This window comes from Falco rusticolus, chromosome 5, assembly GCF_015220075.1.
Source record: "Falco rusticolus isolate bFalRus1 chromosome 5, bFalRus1.pri, whole genome shotgun sequence".
Classification (NCBI taxonomy): Eukaryota; Metazoa; Chordata; class Aves; order Falconiformes; family Falconidae; genus Falco; species Falco rusticolus.
Genome location: NC_051191.1, coordinates 75,977,256 through 75,997,611, shown reverse-complemented (window position 1 = coordinate 75,997,611; position 20,356 = coordinate 75,977,256). Strand labels below are relative to the sequence as shown.

Sequence of the window (20,356 nt, the reverse complement as noted above, 5' to 3'; positions counted from 1 at the left end):
TAATTCAGTACTCTTTTACTTCGGACTTGGGCCAGGGAAAGCTTTTGCAATCTTAGGCTCTTATGGAGAGGGACAAACATCCTTGATTTCCGTGTACTCAGATGTTTCTAGATCTTCCTGCAGCTCCCCTGCAGCCAGCTATAGATACGTGGGGGTTGCCCCTGCTGATTCCTGTCTGAAGTGAGCTTGCCCAGGTACAAAGCTGAAGCAGAGACACGCTTGGCCTGTTCGTGTGCAAAGCAGTTGGCTCTTTCATCCGGCCGAAGGCTCTTAGGTAGCACACCTCCCTTTGGGTTTAAATTATGCAGCAGCCATCCTACCATCTGTCTGAAGGTGCCGCGCTGTTTCAGTTTCCCTCTTATCATATCTTCATTTCTAATCCGCTTGCTGGACACGGCGCTTATCATCACACTTGGTTTAACTGGCAAAATTTATCAGAGTGCATCCCTTGTTGGTGCCTATTGGTTAATAAATACAATAATGTCCTAACGACACCAAGCTAATGCTTCTAAAAGGATTTATCCATGTCTGCCAATTTAATTTTTTCAAAAAAGGTCTCTCAGTAGAAGCTCAGCAGCTTCATTTCAAGGGCCAGGTGTCTGCTAGCAAAACCATTCACATCTTTTTTCTTCGTCTTTCCTCTCACAGAAATTTGATCAAGAAAACCTGGCAATGGGAACAGGCTCCAGGTTTGATCGCATTGTGTCTCATCAGGAATACCATCCCTTTGGCACCGTAACACAAAAAAGGCAGGTAGTTTAAGGGTCTCAGTCTGCAATCCGGCTCCTATCAGAAGAAGACGGGATAAGAGCTCGTGGCCACAACATGAGAGATGTTGATCTGCTTTTCTGAAGAAAGGGGAATACTTCTGGTTTGCTTAAAACCAAAGCCAGAAGAGGCAGCAGGAATGAAGGTAACAGCTGAGGTTGAAAAGCAGGAGGAAGAAATGCAGATGTGGGTGTCTTTCAGCCCAGTCACTGAGTCACCATCCACAGCCCCTGGGACAAGCCACCCCCTGGTGTGACCCTGCCAGGAGCCGCTGGACAGAAAGGCAGGAGCAGCGTGGCACCAGGCATCCCCAGTGCCTGCAGGAGGCAGCCCTCAGGTAAGGAAAAACAGCTCCAAGGGCAAGACCGTGTCCTTGCCCATTTATAACTTTGGGCCTCTCAGCTCCATGAACACCCAGGCTATGGTCTGCCCATGAAGCCAAAGGTATGTATAACAGCAGGAAAGATGTATAATGTCTGGGAGACTGATACCGCGAGGGCTTAATGGCCCTACTGGTTGCCTTCCTACCCCCTGCGCTGCATACAGGCAACCCAAAGCCTCTGGCATGTGCTTCCTCTGCCCCCACAAACAGACCAGACGCGTGTCATCCCTCCTCCACATCCTCCTCCCACTTTGCTCCTGATGTGGGATGTTACAATCTAATTGCTAAGTGCCAGCCATGCTGCACCTTCTCCCTCCCCACTTCGGTAAGCCATTTACTTATTTCCCAGGCTAAGAGACCAGTGCCATGATTACACCTCTTTCATAGGAATAAATTTTGTGTTAGTGCTTTCCAGCACCAGCACCTCAGTGGCTGACACACAGACCTTTCCAGCAGCAGGACTCAGCCCTGGCTGGCAGCTCACTAGCTTGTTTTGAAACAGGGATGAGGTTGAAGCAACCTGTAGTATCGTAGCAACCCTCCCTAGTGGCTCTCCTCTTCCAGTTCAAACCAAAGCCACCTCACCCACTGAGCAACTAGGTAGAAAACTGTTCATCAGATCAAAACCAGGCTGAAAGCACTCCAAAACTATTTACTCAGGTGATTTGCAGCAGTGAAATTAGCTCACAGGTAATGCTGCTCTTGTTCTGCCAGGTGCTTTGGTGCTATGCTCTTTACGGTGGCTGGGGGTAGGTCGTTTGCTTCTCACAGTCTTGGCTCCCTGAGGCCCAGTGTGCTCCGGCTCTGATTTGCAAGCAGGACCAGCAGCATCCCTGGGGTACTCAGCAGCTCATTGCTGCCTTCAAGCATGGGGGCAACTGTGCCACTTGCACATCAATGCTTTAAGGCAAATCCAAACCAGTAGCAGTTCAGGCAGGGCTGTAAGCTGACAATTCAGGAACTAATGATAAAGCAGCCCAGAGGTACGTGTGTGATCTTGAGTTCTGCTGTTTCGATACATCTTTGTGTCCAGAGCTAAGACTTTACCATCCCTGCTGTAGTAGCCCCACGGGAGCTAAATCTTCACTCTGGCAATTTTCTGGAGACATCTCTGGGCTTCAGAGCCTCCTTCCCCACTTTATTTCTGTTCCACGGGGTGCCTGCATACAGCAGCGCTGCAGGTACTGCACCTGCCCTGTGCTTGCCCTCCCAGCTCCCGTGATGTAGCTGTCTGTCCCTGAATGCACCCAGCCCAGGTTCACAAAGCCCATCTTGCCTTCCCCGGAGCCTGACGCCTGCTTTCACCTGGGGACCAGGTGATGAACAGCATCCCTGGGCTCAGTGCCAGGGGCTGCTTGGGTGTTGCCCCATGCAGCTCAGAAATGCAGAAAAACTAGGAGGAGGGGAACCCGATGTCAGGAGGTCATCTGGTCCAAACCCTTGCTCCATACTTTAGTAGTAACTGTCTCGTTAATCTAAATTCTGCTCTGTAGAGCAGGCAAAACTATCTTGAAACCCATTTTAATTTCAAATTTTATTAAGGCCTGTTATTAGAAATAGTTTAGCATTATTTGGAGGACTGGCCGTTTCAGATTACTTAATTGTGGAGAAAACTAGTTTTTGTTTAAAGCAATGTCAGCTTTTGCTTTGTGGAAATGTTTGTCATAGGTACGCTGTTTTGTAACACACAAGTAACATGCTGTAATCATGGGAATTGTAAAAAACAGGGCTGGAAGGCATCTCAAAAGGGCTCGTGTCCAACCCCTGCTCAGGTAGGATTATCTCTATCTAAACCATTCCAGATTATCATCTAACCTGCTTCCCAAAACCTCTGGTGACCTTCCCATGCGGTTTACTCCACCCTGTAACAGCCTTGCAAGTCCAAGGTGCTTTTCTAAATGAAAGCCCAAATTTCCCTTCTTTATTCACACTCATTAAGAACTTGTTAAGCAATCCTTTGCCAGCAATAATTCAGGCAAAACTTCCTCCTGCCTGAAGGTAGGTATGAAACTTGCTTTGCAACATGTAAGCAGCTTGTCTGCAGGCTGCCGTTTTGGGTTTTTTAACTAAAATTTTCAGTTTCACACCTCTGTTGGCTTGCATTAGCTTTGCAATCGTCTCCCTTGGTGTCAAACGATGTAGGACGCTCCCATCCCCGCCTGCTCCTCCTGCCCGTGGTTACCCATTCCTTCAGGCTGTGAGGTCTCTAATCGGGGTCGGTGCGACCCCCCGAGAGCCGAGCCGTGACGTGCCAAGAATCGACATGCACCGTCTTGGTCTGTCGCAGCGTGACAACAGGTAAAATCGTGATGGAGAGTGCGGATCGCACCGTGGGGTAGCAGAGAAATTCCTGGAGGTAGAGAGGAGAGGGCGAGGGGGAAAAGCCTCCCAGCAGTTTAAAACGGTGTGCGATGAACTTCAGCCCCCGAAGGCAGCAGCGGCCTTGCGGGGCAGGAGCCGTTTCCCGGCTCCGTCGGGGGCTGCTGCGGGGCGCGGGGGCGGCTCGGGCAGCACCGGAGGCCCCGACCCTCCGGCGGGTACCGGCCGCGTCCCCTGCCGGGTCTCCCCGGGCCCATGCAGCGGCCCCGGGAGGGAGCGGCCGGGGCCCAGCCGGAGGCGGGACCGGCGGGGAGGGCGGGGGCCGTCGGTAGTGCCCGGGGCGGCGGGACGGGGCCGCGCTTCTCGGAGAGCGCGGAGCGGCCGTCCCGGAGGTGAGCAGGGGTGCCGGGCTCGGGGGAGGGCGGCGCAGCGAGGGGGACGCGGGTATGGGGTTGCCCGTGGGCCGGGGCTGGGTGGCTTCGCCCTCCCGTCCCCGCCCGGGGGAAGGGGCACCTTTCCACGGGGAGCTTTCCCGAGGGCACAGCGCGGTGCCGGCCGCCCTGCGGGCAGCCCCTCGGTGTGGGCCGGAGCCGACCTGCCCCGCGGGACGGCGGCTCCGCTCGCCTCGCCGGCAGCGGGGGGCGGACGGGACCCGCCGGCAGCTCCCAGCTGGCTCCGTGCGGCTGCCGGTGCCCGCTCGCAGCTCCGCGGACAGCGGTTCCTGCGCTGCAGGCAGGCGGGGAAGTGTCCCGCACCGGCGGTGGCAAGGCGCTTCGGCCGAGGTGTGCGACGGGGGCGGCTCTGGGGGGTTCCTGCCGTGCGGGGGAGCAGCGCGGGGAGCGGAGCTGCCCCTACAGCGCCCGCACCGGGGGGCTTCGTCCCCTTGAGGAGGACCAGACGAAGGCTGAAACTGTGGGTCCGGGTGAAGGGCAGCAGCGCAGCGGGAGGACGATGAGGGAAAGGGGTCGGGTGGGATGGAGAAAAATGGAATTCTTCTGTGCGAGCGGTGGCGGGCTGGCCGGGGCGAGAGGATGGATGCAGCAGGGGGTGCCGCTGGCCGCGGTGTGCCCAGGCAGGCCTGGCCCCAGCGCTGGCGTCCGGCTGGGAGAGAGGGCTGGGGGACAAGGGGGACACTTGCAACCGAGCTGTAGAAACACTACTGCGGCAAGAGGGGGAAGAAAGCCCCTACGAAAGAGGCGTAAGAAAATACATGACTCTTGTAACTGTAGTAACCTAGAACTCAATAATGCTGCTGAAAGAAGGCGTGTTTAGAAGCTTTGGCTAAGAATGAACTATTCTGGTTAAACTAACATGATGTTTCCAAATGTGTGAGAGGTTGCTCAGAATAGACTGGATGTTTCTTAACCCTGAAGAAACCTTGTCTAGGGTCTGCTGAGCTCTGAGGGTTTTGCACAGTTATTCACGGTGTTTTGCTGTGGAAGTCAGAGGAGCGAATCACACAGAACTTGAATTCCTTTTTTGGTTCCTGGGCAATTCCAGGAGCACCTCGAGGCACAGGCTCTGCAGGAGGAAGCACTGACTGGGGAGCCATATGTCAAGGCTTGTTCGCATGCTCCTCACTTGGTAACACACAAATGGCAGTCATTCTTGAGGGCTGGAGGGTGTGATGTTGGGTGAATAGCAATCTGCCTGCCAGGAATTAGTTTTAGGTGTGTCGTTCCGGGTAGCAGCTGGTAGCTATACGTTTTTTTCCTTCTCATAGGATTTCTACTGGTTCTCAAGGCATTGCCTGTCTCCATCTGACATCTGGCTCTAATGAAGCTTTTCCTGCTCAGGGGTATCATGGGGCCAAGTTCAGTAGCTGTGGACTGTGAAGGCCACCTCTGTTTGCAGTTTGGTGTTACCACAGAGCTGTTTGGTCATACTAAAAAGACGCAGCTTCTTGTCTGCTTGTTCTTACATCTCTGTGACAATATTTGTGCCTGTCTTACCCTGCAGCAGAGCAAAACCGGTTCCAGGAGCTAAACAAGTATGAAAATCAAGTCCTGCAGCAGAATGGGCTTTTTGGTGCTTTCGCTTTCAGGGCTGGTCATTGCAGCTCAGAAGACCATCAAGGAAGAGCCTGAGGAGGAAGGGAGCGGGGCCATTTGCATTTGCAACAATCAGTCATGGCCTTGGTTTTATTGTGTCATCAGTGGGTACTTTGGCACAAGGTACTTATGAGTAATTCTACTTCCATCTTACTTTCATTGCATTTGTTTGGTCATTGGTTATAGAAAGAAGCCACTATCTGCCAGCTGCAGTTACCATATAAAACCATAGAGATGTGCCTTTCCCATAGATAGGGAGACCAGGTGAGCAGTGAATAGGGGCTGGATATGTCTTGCTGTCAGCACTGTTGTGGGTTGGATCAAGTTCCAGTATGTGAAGGCAGGAGAGACTGGGGACACCCCTCTTGTCTTTACTGGCAGTTCCACAGTAAAGCAACATAGCTGTACTACCATTTAGCTCCATAAGTGCTGCGATTCCCATGCTTGTTAAAAGCTTGGGATGTGTCTTCTGGCTTTGAGATCCCTTTCTTTGCTCTCATCTGGGATAGCTTGTTGTTTATTTTTTTTTTTTTCACAGGCACTCCTGACCAAACAAACACTTAAAACATGTCACATTGCTGAGTCTTTCAGATACCAGAACAAATTCATGGATCTTATTTTGGATGGTGCTTTCAGTAGGAAATGGGATGATATATTACCAACTCACTTCTTTGTTTATAACTCACATCTTTGCTTGTCTCTACTGGCTTTTACAATTATCTTAAACTGGGTCCGGGATCTCTTCCCGACAGTTTAAACGAGGTCTGGTGGAACTTCAGATTATGGCACTGTGAACCAACCGCTCCTCTGCAAGCAAAGGATTAAGTACAATCATGTTAGCATCTAGAATTTTCTGTTAAAAAGGAAAGTGTTCATACTCAATGTTTTTGTGTAAGTGCACAAAGCCTCCCATCTGTGCAATACGGATGGGTTAGTATCTCCCAGTCTTTAGTATGTTCAGCCTTGCAGTAGCTCTGTCAGATAGGAAAGCACTTCTATATTCACACAAGGAAGGTAGTGTTAGAGACAGAAAAACAACCCCTGAGATCTTTGAAGAAATTCAGATGTCAACTGCCTTATGATTTCAAGTCAGAGGTGAGAATTTATGCTTCAGTTTTAAGTGACCTGTTCCTTGGCCTGTAAGAAATCTGTTTCAGAGCAGCAAAATAAACAGAAAACCCCTGAATCCACGTGTAGCCTGCTGTTGGACCATCTTTCCTCTCCAGTATGGCTCTGGGTTTTAAAGTCCAAGAAGGAAAAGTATAACCCAGATTAGAGGAAGGGGAAATTGATACATATTTGCCTTTTAGGCTTCAAGTGCTTAATCATTAGTACGATCTGATAGAGTGTATCTCTTCCATTGTGAATGCTGCTGGGTGCCCAGACCCATAGGACTCACCTCCCTGTAGAGGAGGACGGCATCTTCAGTGCCTTCTCTCTGTTTTGCAAGAGCTGCTGTGAAGTCCTTGCATGAGCTTGTAGGCGGTAGCAATACTGGTGATTAACAGGATTTGCTCACTTCCTGACGAGGCGTACTTCTGGTTTTCTGTGCTCTCGCAGTCTCCTCATATGTGCACGTCCTTCCAAAGAGCTGCTCCTTTTCTAGCCATGTGCCAGTATTTGCCTGAGCTGTGAGGGTTAAAATAGTGTTTAGACTTAAACTTTATACAGTTTCCAACCCTGTTATACAATGAGTGTGTGTGGCTTTCTACAAATATGCAGTAATAGAAAACTACTATTTGAAAGCTGTTGGTGGCAAAGAGCTGTATTAGTTTGCTAGCTGATTTACTGCTAGCATCTGTCCCTTTTGTCTGTCTTTTCCAGCAGCTTTCCAGAGCCGAATTCTGCCGCCTCCTGCTTTAAGTATACATGAAGGGTCTATGTGGTCTGTTTCTTGAAAGTTATAAGCTGTCAGGTACAAAACTGGCTCCTTTCAGTTAAAGAAGACCCAAATGCTAAGCTCTGCTAAAAGCTCCGCCCCATGCAACGCTACAGGCTTGGGGAAGAGCGGCTGGGAAGCTGCCTGGCAGAAAAGGACCTGAGGGTGCTGGCTGACAGCCCAGCCGGCTGTGTGCCCAGGTGGCCAACAACATCCTGGCTTGTATCAGAAATGGTGTGGGCAGCAGGACTAGGGGAGTGATTGTCCCCCTGCGCTCAGCACTGGTGAGGCCACATCTTGAAAGATGTGAGGCACTGGAGCATGTCCAGAGAGGGGCAACGGAGCTGGTGAAGGGTCTGGAGCATAAGTCTTGTGAGGCGCAGCCGAGGGAACTGGGGGTGTTTAGTCTGGAGAGGAGGAGGCTCAGGGGAGGCCTCACCTTACTGCCTCTACAGCTCCCTGAAAGGAGGCTGTAGCGAGGTGGGTGTCAGGCTCTTCTCCCAAGGAACAAGCCATAGGATGATGGGAAATAGCCTCAAGTTGCTCCATTGGAGGTTTGGTTTAGATATTATGAAAATTTTCTTCAGCGAAAGGGTTGTCAGGCATTGGAACAGGCTGCCCAGGGAAGTGGTTGAGTCACCATCCCTGGAGGTATTTAAGAGGCCTGTAGATGTGGCACGTAGGGACATGGTTTAGTGGTGGACTTGGCAGTGCTGGGTTAATGGTTGGACTTCATGATCTTAAAGGTCTTTTCCAACATAAATGATTCTATGATTTTATTTTGGATGGAAAGAGAGATACCAGTCTGACTATGCACTGTAGCTGGGTTCCTGATTTTGCCAGTCTTTTTCTACCCAGATGTATCTGTAAATGCTCTTGCTCCCCTTTGTACCCTACAGTGACCCTGGCATCTTTTCTCACTCCACCACGCTTGTTGCATCGCTTGGTGCTCCCACCGGGATGAAACCCTTCACCACTCCATCCCGCAGGGCTCTTGGTTTGACACAGTGGAGCCCAGCACCCTGACACTATATGGTGTTACCCCAGCCGCACACCGAGGAGCTATGGGGGGCACTGGGGAATGAGGAGGCTGGGCAGGCCTTCCCTGACCCATGCCAGCCCCCATGAGCTGAGTGGAGTAGCCCTGGGGCACGGTGGGCTCAGCCAGGAGTCCCCCACAAGTCTCAGCCACGGCGGCAAGGCATCTCTGGGGTCAGTCTGTGGGACAGGGTCTAGATCATGCGATACAGACCCCGATATTGCAACCAGGCAGTCATTTGAGATCCTTGCAGAGTCTTATATTTAAATAAGCATTCCAAAGACTAGCAACAGCTTTTCATAAATTTAAGAAAATTAATCTTCCTGGGGCTTGTTGGGTAACCTCAGGTGTCCTTGAGTGGGCAAGGGGTGTGGGGTGAGGAGCAGGTACCCACCAGAGGGCCCTGCCACCCCACACCTTGGTGGCCTTGCCACAGAGGTGCTGTTCGCACCTGTGGAACCCTCTGGAAGGCTTTGAGAAAGCTGCAAGTCAGCAATGACGCTTCCCCTTCAGCTCTGTATTTGTCCGAGCAGCTCAGCCCTACGTTCATTTGAGCAGGCAGTCATGATTTCAATATTAGAAATCTCTGCTCTCAATCAGGTAGCTAAATTCTGTGTGTGAATGTTGTACGGAGCATGAATATCATTGAATTTTACAGGAACACATTCAGGGGGTTACATGTGATCCTGATATGCACTGGTTGATCCAAATGCAAATAGCATATTATCATGAAGTGTGCACAAGTGAATAAAATCAAATACGTTATCTCTTGGTGTTTCATATGTACAGTATTAGTATCAGAGGAAGCCTTAATAAGCAAGAAACTTTAACTTGGGTGCATGTTGTGTAAAAAAGCATTTAAAATGTGTTAACTATGGTACCTGGTGTACCCTTTGGAAAGGCCACTATGTTTCCCCCTTAGGATGCAATTGTGTGAATGGCTTCATACAAACTGACCTGCATCTGCTTCCATACAATCAGTAGCATGGGGGCAGAACAAAAAAGCATGGCTCCAAATGGGAGTCCTTTGTCCACCTTTCTGCTGCAGGCTGCCTTATTCGAAGTATTCCCAGAGGACCACCCTTGACCATAACTCTCCACAGCACATAGGAAGCGACACTCTGAATTGTTATTATCTACTGTTCTTGGCAAATGTGCTAAACTTGAAAGAGTGAAGGGGTAAAAGCATAAGGGACAGCGCAGAGCAGTGTTGTATATGGCCTTTGGACTGAAAGACACTGTATATTTTGACAGTTTGCAAGTTTGCGTAGTCTGTAGATCTGGGGTGTTTTCTTAATTTGTTCTTGATGAAAGCTGTGCAAGCTTTAATTTTCCATTGTGCTTGAAAGGAAGGAAATGTGTATCTGTAGCTGCTCTGAAACACAGTAACTAGGAACTGATTTATGTAAACTTTCAGCAACTTTTTTTTTTTTGTTTGTTTTTGGTTATACTTAAAGGTGCCTTAACACCAAGTGTATTTGATGGGAATTAATGGCCATTAGTTATTCTAAATTACCTTAATTCTACATTCAAGCTTAACATATTTAATTTAGATGGACCAAGTGTTACTTAAAAGACTACTTTGACAATTCTCCTTTGATATAAGATTTTGTGTATTTTCTTGTGACTTATGTTTCCAGCCTCTTTTAGAGGAAGAGCTATAGGTGCACCTCCCAAAAAAACCTGTCATGGCTTTCCAAGAAAAACAAAAGCGAGGGCTAAAACCTGTTAGCAGAGACCAATGGAATTATGGATTTGACCTCCATGAAACAGCAGTAAAAAGACTCTGGATCTTTTCCAATGTTAATCTGGGAAAACACCTTGGACTCAGTATTAGGGAGCATATTTAAAAAGCATTTAAAACCAGTAGTCTACCTGACCCACATAGGAATGCTCTGAACTTCTATTACGTCACCTTCAGTGAATTGCAGCCCTGTCTGTCTTGTGGAAAGTCTTGAATGACATGCTCTGTGTGTTGCTTCAGCCAGGGTTAACTAACCATTGGGGCTGAAACAGGAGGAGGTATCTAGCAGCATATGAAGGCCACTTCATGGGACGGATGATGTTATTGATGCTGGGATGTGGCATGCCATCCTGCACAGAAAGTACTATAAAAGGACTTTAAAAAAACAGTTTATTCCTTGGTGTGTGCACCACAGTAAATGAACTCAATGGATCTGTGCCCTGCCCCATGGGGAAACTGAAGCCTGTGGGAGTACCTGGCTCTTGACTCTCACTGCTGTGGTAGCCCTTTGCTGCGAAGTCATCCCTACGTTGTCCTAGCAAAGTCTTAAAGTGCCTCTTCCTGACAGGGTCAGGAAACTCCCTTGTTCAGAGCCTATTAATGTTTGATTTTTTAGACACAGAGCACCTCTAAAGTAAAAACCTGACTGAGTTTTAAGCAAATGCAACTGCCTGTTTGTGTGGAGGTAATTTCTGTGCTTGTGGTCATTCTCCTGCTTTGTTTCATCAATTGAAATTGCTAGATGAGACTTCAGAGGTATATCGCCATCAGCTGTCTTGTAGCTTCAGATAAGACTTCAGCAGATGTGATAGGAAGAAACGGAGCTTTTGCTCTAGGTCTAGAGGTGCTTGCACTGCCCTGGATGAGCCTGTGGTTTCCCAGGTGCTTTGAATGTTGTTGCTAAAACAGCTGTTGTGATCTGCTGCACCTGTTTACTGCCTCAGATATTCCTCTCCTGTTCAGCTGCTGAGTATCTTTAAAGAAATCAAACTGGGACATTGCTATTTCCTTGCTGTTTGTAAGGGAGAAGTGTTGAGGGAGCAGTAGCACTCTCTTAACTACTCTCCCTCAGATTTCTGCTTCAACAGAGGTGTTCTGTGGAAGGTAAAACATCAGAAAAGCTTCATATTTATGTTGTAAGTGAAATTTTCTGACTCGGGTACCGGAGGGCATCCCTCTTCTGTTGGAGTCTTCTCCTGAGGTTGGTTTAGCTGCAACACAAAGCCTTGCTTTGTGCAGAAGGATGTACAGGTGGGTGGCAGTGCTGGGACATCCTTACCTTCCTGCTTAACTGGTAGAGAGTCATTTGGCATGTGCTAAGGAGACATTTAGGGTAAGGTGTTGACAGTCTTGAGCAAATTATAAAATTAGTTCTCTCAATGTGAAGCTCTCAATAAATCACTGGCCAGCCCTTTGCATTGCAAGTAGATAAATGATGACATGTCACTTACAGTTGCTCATTTTCTTTGTTTAAAGAATTGTACAGGTAACTTTTGGAAGCAGATGTTACCACAAAGGGAAATAAATACATTAGTCATTTAGGAGGTTGGTAACCTTGACCACCTAATGTGTTTTATAACCAGTTTTGTTTGGACTGGGTGGTGAAGAACTATTCAGCAGCTGGTAATCCAACATGCAAATCTAGATTTCACCCTCACAGGGGAAAAAAAACCCCAACATCCTAGAGACTTATCTAAATTTAAACATTACAAGGCACTCTGTATTAGGTGTAACTGGCAGGGTTTGGGGGGCCGTGGACTGCAGACGTGACCTGAGTGAAAAGGGGCTGTGAGCTGCTCTGTGTCAGTTCCAGCTGGTCCCAGCCAACTCCAAAACAGATGAAAACAGCCCATTGCACAGCAAAACTGCAACCGGTCAGAGCAGCACACAGTGCCTCTGCTTGAACTTATTTAAGAAAGGGTAGAAGCTGTTAGGTACAGGAGTCACAGAAAGGAGACATGGGAGGAGGCACACAAGGGCACACGTGAGGGCACATGTGAGAATGCAAAAAAAGGAGACATGAGGAGTCAAAAAAAACCATGAAAAGGTGACATGGGGCAGGAGGCATAAAAAGGACATGTGTGAGGACAAAAGGAGACGGGAGGGGATGTGAGAGAAGATACAAGAGGACATGCAAAAGGAGATGCAAGGAGATCCATAAGAAGACATGTCTGGAGTAAAGACAGGAAGAAGTGGAGGAGACATGTGGAAGGGGACATTGTTGCGTACGTGGCTGGAGATGCTCTTTTGGAAGGAGGTGCTCTGTGCTAGAGGAGGTACCCTTGAGGAACTGCAGTCCATGCTGGGGCAGGGAAATCCCAGAGGATCTGAGGCCTGTGGAGGACCCATGATGGGACAGGGACACCCCTGAGGGACTGTGGCCCATTGAGAACCTGTGCCAGGGCAGGTACACGCTGAGGGACTACAGGCTGTGGAAGACCCATGCTGGAGCAGAGGAGCATTAAGAAGCAAGGAGCAGTGGAGGAAAAGTTAGGTGCAAGGAGAGCCAAAAGAAGCCGTTACTGTGCTGCCTGTTGCCTCACTGAAAGAATTGGGACAGACTGAGTGTAACCCACAGTGAAAATAAGGGAAGTTGAGACTAGAAAGGGGGGAGGAGGGGTGCTGGACTTATTGGGCCAGGGGAAAGAGGAGGAAAGGTGTTTCCCAAAGTGTTTGTTTAACAGTTGGTTGGTTGTCTTTTTTTTTTTTTTTTCTTTTCCCTCAGTATTTGGATCAGTAATTAAAAGTTTATGTTAAATTGCAATAAATTAAGTAAATTTCCCAAGTCAAGAACGTTTTGCCTGTGGCAAAATTGTGCTGGGATGTCAAGTGCATAGCGATGACATGGCCCATGTCATGGCCCACAAACCCCATGTGGATGTAATTCAGGTAGAGCTTCCCCTCTCCGTGAGCGAGGCTGGCATACCCTTGTATCACTGCATCAGCACTTTGGCATTTTCCCAAGTACAGCTTTCTAGAGAATGGCCAGCACCAGCCAGTTCCAGGAGTTCGTGAGTGGTGATCTTTGAACAAGTTATAGAATCATAAAATCATTTAGATTGGAAAAGACCTTTAAAATCATCAAGTCCAACGGTTAACCCAGGACTGCCAAGTTCACCACTAAACCGTACCTCTAAGCACCACATCTACATGTTTTTTAAACACTTCCAGGGATGGTGATTCCACCACTTCCCTAGGCAGCCTGCTATAGAAAGTTGTGTAGGCAAAATCCATAGAATAGATGCAGTTTTATTTGCAAATCCTTATATTTAGGCTGTAAAAGATTCACTGTGGGGCAGAGCTGGAGTAAACTTTTGCTGATGATGTGTTCTTTGTGCAGGGTGGAGTTGCATAGCCAGGTCTTTTCCCCCACCCTCAAACTCTTTGGTGGTGCACTCTTCTTCCAAACACAAGTGGAGCGATAGAGAGAAAAGGGAGAGAACAGAGGGAGGGAGACAGCAGGGTCCTGCTGTTTCTTGCAGCTATATGGAAAGAAAGTGTGTGTTACCCCCTTAGAATCTGAAAGCAAACAGAGGGTATGGTGGAGGGGAAGGGCAGCTCACCGTGACATGGCCATTCCCAGGCGCACCAGTGCCGGGTGCTACCAGCTGGATGATGTGTCATTGTCTACAGGTGGAGGGGAAATGCTCTAAAGCAGTCTTTCCAAGAGACTAAAGATGTGTTGAAAAAAAATCGTAGGATAATACAGCTTTTGTTCATATTGAGGAAAAAAACCAAGAGAGAAAAAAACCCTCAGTGGTGATTTTTATTATTTTTTTTTTTCAACTGAAGGATGATTCATCTGAAATGGAAAATTCTGTTCTGTTGTTGAGCTGCCCCATAGCCATCTGTAGCAGGCACAATGTAGTTCTCTATTACATTCTGCACATTTTTGGTTTGTCTCGCAAAACTTCTGGGTTTACTGTTGGATTGTATTGTTTTTATTTCTTTTAAATTATGAAAACTTTTACCAAAAGGGAAATTTTGCATCTAAAATATTTTGCATCTTTTAGACACCTTTTTTTCTTTCAAGTATATTTTTTGTGAAGCCTTACTGGTTTTACCTTTATTAAGAGCCTGGCACCACTTTGACTATGCAGGCTTTGAGGAAGGCATTGGCACACTGATATGACAGCGCCCTTCAAACAGACTGCGCATTGACACACCTTATTTCAGGCTGTTCAAAACTGTTTGACTTTCTGAGAGATAAACCCAGCTGTACTCTTCCATCTGCTGCAACGTATCTCTTTATGGTTAAATCTGCACTTTGGGCTGTAGGGATCTAAACTTGGGGGCTGGCCAGAACAGTCAGCTAGGCTTGTAAAGGCAGAACTAGCACTGTGCACCCTAGGTCAAGTGCCTGACAGGAGAGTTTATAGGTGTCCTCTTAGACCTAAGCATACTTCTAGAGCAGGTCTGGCTCTGTAGGTAGAATAGGTGGGAAAAGAGGACAAGGTATCTTTTAAAGATTAATCCTGTACTGAAGGCTTAACAGTTGTAATGTTCAATTCTCTTTCACAAAGTGTGGTTTTAAATGGTGAAAGAAGGGGAAAATATGTTGAGTTTTTAATTTTCCTTTCAGTGAAGTGTTAAGTACTTTAAATTTAGAGGCTTAAATATAAAATTCAGAGCATGGTCAAGAATAGAAGTGTGTGTAAAGGAACACAATAAACACTTCCATGTTGTGGAGCTTTGTAGCAAATACGGGACACAGGGTGGTTATCAAGGAATACATGGAAGGGAAACAAGTACCATTCTGTGATTCTGGGAGCTGAGACCTCTTGACAGGAACAGATGATAGCGCTGGGGTTTTAGATGAGTTCTCTGTTTTGGGGAAGGCTGGCAAGGTGATTCTCCTCTGGGGAAATGAAACAGCTGAAACGCAGCTGTCCCCATCACTGTCAGGATCATTAGTACAGCAGCAAACTGGAGGACAAAAGAGAATCTAAAATGTTAGTATCTAGGATACTTCTTGTAGATGTCTGATTTGAAATGATGGATGGGTGAAGATAAGGAAATACAGCATTTATTCCATTTTACAAGTGGAAGCACAGTACTCATCCAGGGAAGTAATGGTCAGCTTTGGTTTATGATAAACAAAGGGAGAAGTTTGATCATATTTAGTTTTTGAAGGAGAGTAACCTTTGCTAGAGGACAATATATCATACCACATCCAACAGCCAGAGGCAGGTGAGATAGCTGCTGCTCCATGCCCAGGCAGTAGTGAGGCTGAAGATGTACTCAGCAGGCACACACACACAAAGCACACATACACACTACATACATATGTGGCTGGCCACACAGATCACAGGCAGACACTCGGAGCACCCACATGAGCATAGGCAGCACAAACAGCCTCATCCTGCTCCCCTCTCTAGCTGGACAGGATAGAAGTCCACAAATGAGTATAGATAGACATATGTACAAGGTGGATCCCTCCAGCACCTGGGCTTAGACTGGCCCCAGTCTCCCCAGTTGCTGGCACCTGGACATACAAGTCCCCGAGGCCACAGCCCTACTCCAGTTGCTGGTATAAACCATCAGACACACAGAGTTAGCCAGGACTTTCCATGTCCTGTAGCCAGCTCCCCTGTGCTCTGGCCCTTAGAGGCACACAGGTGCTCTCACACCCAGAGCTGGCCCTTAGGGACCCGCTCGCCCTCCTGGCTCCCAGGCCGCTTCTCATACTCCCAGGCTGGTCCACCTGATCTTTGCTAGCCTTCGCACACTTGCACACCCACGCTCACTCCAGTTGCTGGCACCATGGGCACGTGGACCCTCTGACCCAGCTGCTGTGTTCACACCCCAATACATGCATGCACACAGAATTGAAAGCCCTCATTCAGAAAAGAGTTGGAAAGTGATTTAATAAGAAGACAAGAGAGACTGCACTGATCAGGCACAGGGCATGGCCAGCCAAGTGTACAAACCAGCAAGCTATTTACCTGCATCTGGCCCTTGTTGTCTCCTTACACCTCTATTCTCCCACTCTTGTCCCTCCCAAAATCACCTAAACTCCTCCCTTGCCCCACCTTTGGTTCCTTTGCTAACTATCTCATAATAAGTCCTGTGCAATTCCAAGCTGTTCTTCCTCTGCACTCCATAATATGTCCCACTCCTAGGCAGTGAACCCCTGGGCACAAAGAGTGGTCTGGAGGGCTGCTTCTGGTGATGGGTTTCATGCCTGGACACTGGAACAACCCTGGGAGGGGCCCAGACAAGGGGCTGGTTCCTCTGGAGTCCTTGATCGGGGATCCTGTCTGCCATTGTGCTCTTGTGCTCCTCAGGGCTTGAGCAGATGGGCCTTCGATGGGCTGATGGCCCCTGTGATGAACCTGGGAGCAGCCTGGCAAGGTATAATTGGGCTCCCTCTCCTGCCACGGTCCCTCAGCTTTGTGTGTGCGTGCAGATGAGCTTTGTCACATAACCTCACAACCCAAACATGGGTTGTGATTTCTAATGGGGCACTCTGGCAGCACGGAGAAGGCAGAACACCTTTTTTAAAGATGACCTAAAGGCACAATTCAAGCACGTCGGCATGAAGGAGAGTTCAGCATGTGGCTCTGCAATAGTGCTGTCCTGAGGCTTGTGGTCCACTGCCTTCCCTGTCAATGTCTTTTTCTTCTTTCCTCCCCTTCAGATCACGACGGCTATCTTGGGAGAGTAGGCTCTGATGGAAGCAAGAACGCACAGGATGCCCAACTGCCTGACAAAACTGACCAGGGTGGTGCTGAGCCACAAGATCAGGGCTCTGTTTATCCTTCTCTTTAAGTTCATGTCCTTTGCCTCCATCATGTTTTACTGGAGAATCACGGAGGACCCTAAGGGCACAGGCCAGGTCTACAGCTTGCCTGTTGAAATCCACTGTGCTCACTCTGTGCCTTCTCCACCCCATGCCATTGCTGATGGGCCCCCTCCTTCCCCAGGGGATGTGTTTTTTGTGGAGACCTCGGAGCGAACTAGCCCAAGTTACCTGTTCACGTGCTCTGTGGAGTCAGCGGCGCGGACACACCCTGGGACGAGGGTCGTGGTGCTCATGAAAGGCTTGGCAAATGGTAACGCCTCGTTACCCAACCACTGGGGTTTCTCCTTGCTGAGCTGCTTCCCTAACGTGGAAATCCGGCCCCTGGACTTGACAGAGCTTTTCTCTGGAACACCTCTGGCAGAGTGGTACTTGCAGGCTCAGCAGCGCTGGGAGCCATATTTCTTACCTGTCCTGTCTGATGCCTGTAGAATTGCCATCATGTGGAAATTTGGTGGCATCTACTTGGACACAGACTTCATTGTGCTTAAGAACTTAAAGAACCTCACCAATGTGCTTGGTATCCAGTCCAAGTATGTACTGAACGGGGCCTTTCTGTCCTTTAAGCCCAAGCATGAGTTCATTGAGCTTTGCATGAAGGACTTTGTGGAGAACTACAACAGCTGGATCTGGGGTCACCAGGGCCCACAGCTCCTAACGCGTGTCTTCAAGAAGTGGTGCTCCATTAGGAGTCTTCGGAGCAGTACAAGCTGCAAAGGAGTGAGTGCTCTGCCCCGTGAGGCTTTCTACCCCATTCGGTGGCAGGACTGGAAGAAATACTTCGAAGTGGTCAACTCCTCGGAGCTTCACCATCTCTTTAATAACACCTACGCAGTGCATGTATGGAACAAGAAGAGCCACGGGACAAGGCTAGAGATCACATCTCAGGTTTTGCTGGCTCAGCTGCATTCTCACTTCTGCCCTGCCACATATGATATCATGAAGAAAGAGTCTGAACAGCAGTGACTCAAGGGTCAGCTAAGAGAAGTCGCCTGGGAGCCCACAACTCTCCAGCTGCTCCATCACAAATGAACCTTCTTTTGAAGCGATGTGGTGAGAGCAGAGGATAAAAACCATTTGCGTGGTGTAGGTGGAGCCTATAGCTTCAGCCAATGTCTCTGCAGCTCTTTGTCGACTTTAACTGCCTACCAGCAATATTTTGTTTCTCTGCAGGACCTTTCTTCTGCTCTGCTTGGTGAGGTAGAGAAATCTCAGCAGGAGAGTAAGTGATGGGCCACCTGTGGCAGCCTCCATCAGCCTTTCAGAGGAGTAAGGCACCCTTTGAAGTCTGTAAACCTGTAAGAGGACTTTGTAGAAATGCATACTTCATTGCTTGTTTCTCAGGACTTCTGAAGTGCAATCCTCAAAGCAATGAAAGGATGAGAGAGCAAAGAAGAGGAACTGAGGAGGAAGTTAAGGATGTGCTAGAGGAGGTGTCCTGAGGAAAACATAGAGGAAAACAGAGAAGAAAGGGCTACTTCCCACCCTCCATGCCCATTCCCTTCTCTTCTGAAGCCTTTGGTGGAGAAGACTTCCTCATGTCTGGTTTGAGAAGGGAGCAGGACACTGCAGTCTCTGTTTGATGTCACAGAGCTAAAGATGTGAAAATTTAGTGTGCATCAGAACATGAGGATCTAAGGCCAGCTCATCATTTAGAAGGAGCTCTTCTGCAGCAATGATTTATTTTACAGTAGTGGCAAATTAACATCCTGCGATGAACAGGAGACCTCATCCAAATCACACCTTAAATTGCACAGGATGAGCTGAACTACCTTTTACACTGAGTTTTGCTCTGTGACCTAATGTCCATAACTGCCTCTATGACGCATGAGATCTTTCAGCACTTGCATGGATCCTAAAGGAAAGGCGTATTTCCAAGGTTACAAAGAGCTTGGTAGGGAATCTGTACCATCTAAATTCAAGTCCATTTATGAGTTATTTATGGTGGACCTCTTCAAGTAGCCTGGAGTACTCCTGCAATTCACTGTCCAGGAGTACAAATCTCTCCTGAGAGGTCTTGAAGAGGACAGAGGAAAGCTTTACTCTTTTCCCTGAGCATCTTCCTGAACCGCAGTGGAGACAGTTAACATCTCTTGCAAGGTGCTGTTGTACCTTTGAAGGTTCCCACCACAGGGGCAAGTTTGTTGGACAAACTGTGAGAGAAAACTCATCCCTTGCCTTGATGGCCAAAAGGACATATTTATGCTTTTACAGTTCTCATCGGAAAAGAGCGAAGAAAGAGCAGTGAGAAACAAGAATAAGGTCAAGGCTATCAACATTGTTACATCTGGTCCCCACCACACTCTAAAGGTGTGGCACATGAGCTTGGCACTACAATAGGGGTAATACAGATGAGCAGAGCATGGGCCATTCTCTCTCCTACACTAGCAAGAAAGAGATCATGGTCTCACTGTAAAATATTTTCTGTCTCCAGTGTGCTTCCTCTTCTTATGCCTAGGAACGGCAGTGGGGTAGTCCAGTGGTCCCTTTGATGACCATGAGCTGGTTGTATCTTTGATGTCACCAGGTCCCAAAGTGACAGCTCTTTCATGTGGTGCCTCCCACTAGTTCTCTGTTGTCTGCAACTAGATCTGCAGTTGTCTGAGGCCTCTTCTGTTTCCCAGGTTGACCATAAGCAATGTGACGTTTGCTCAGTTCAGCCAAGGCAATGGTCAAAAACATAAAAGTCTGTGCACGCAACATTTCTTTGTCTCAGGTTTAATTGTCTCTTCTTTGATGATGAAAATGAGGAAGACAAATTGCCCGTCATTTTTACAAAACAGTTCCCTGTCCATCAGGGAATATGGCCATGGGAGCTTAAGGAGGATGTGTACCTTTTGTTGTGGTTTATTTGGGGTTTTTTGTTTTGTTTTGGTGGTTTTCTGTTATGCTGAGCTGTCTGGTGTTGCTCAGAGGCCAGTGCTGCTTTGATTAAAAGCTACCTGCCTGTGAGTTGGGCAGGGTGTGAGGTCTGTGCACAAGGAGCTACTCTGGAGTGAAGAAGATGCTGGAAACACCTCTCCAGTGGCTGGCACCACATGCGTGCGTGTATGTATGTAGTGCTGCCCATTTGTTCTGCCCAGCTTTATGGTACATCCTGGAGGCATTCAGGATTTTGAATGTATACAGCTTTCCCAACATTGAACATCTTTAAGAACAAAGATTCTGTGGGGAAACAGCAGATCTTGCTGACTGTGTAAGCATTCTCCAACACACTAGGTGGTATAAACAAATGCTGCTTTCACTTCCCACTCTCACTGTCACTACTCTGTGGGGTTTTTTTCACTGCTTTCTCTAGAAGCAGCTACAAAATTGTCAGCCCTGGCCTAGTGTGTGGTCATTGAGGCATGCTTTCTTTTTCTACTGGTTCCT

General features: G+C 48.2%; 2 protein-coding genes across 2 annotated transcripts in view; both read left to right on the top strand.

Annotated features, from left to right (window-relative positions):
• Nucleotides 1-3,795: 3,795 nt before the first annotated feature.
• On the top strand, nt 3,796-20,157 carry LOC119148558 (lactosylceramide 4-alpha-galactosyltransferase-like). Its single transcript, XM_037388897.1, has 2 exons — nt 3,796-3,861; nt 16,823-20,157. Exon 2 carries the CDS (start codon nt 16,856-16,858, stop codon nt 17,948-17,950), a length of 1,095 nt encoding a protein of 364 aa, XP_037244794.1. The 5' UTR covers nt 3,796-3,861; nt 16,823-16,855; the 3' UTR covers nt 17,951-20,157.
• LOC119148557 (lactosylceramide 4-alpha-galactosyltransferase-like) overlaps nt 3,844-20,356 on the top strand; it is a 33,463-nt gene continuing 16,950 nt past the window's right edge. Inside the window, exon 1 of the mRNA XM_037388892.1 lies at nt 3,844-3,861. The gene's annotated coding sequence lies outside the window, so the exon portion shown is untranslated. The remainder of the gene's footprint in view (nt 3,862-20,356) is intronic.

Coding starts and splice junctions, on each gene's coding strand:
- LOC119148558 (XM_037388897.1), top strand. CDS start 16,856: ATGGAAGCAAGAACGCACAGGATGCCCAACTGCCTGACAAAACTGACC.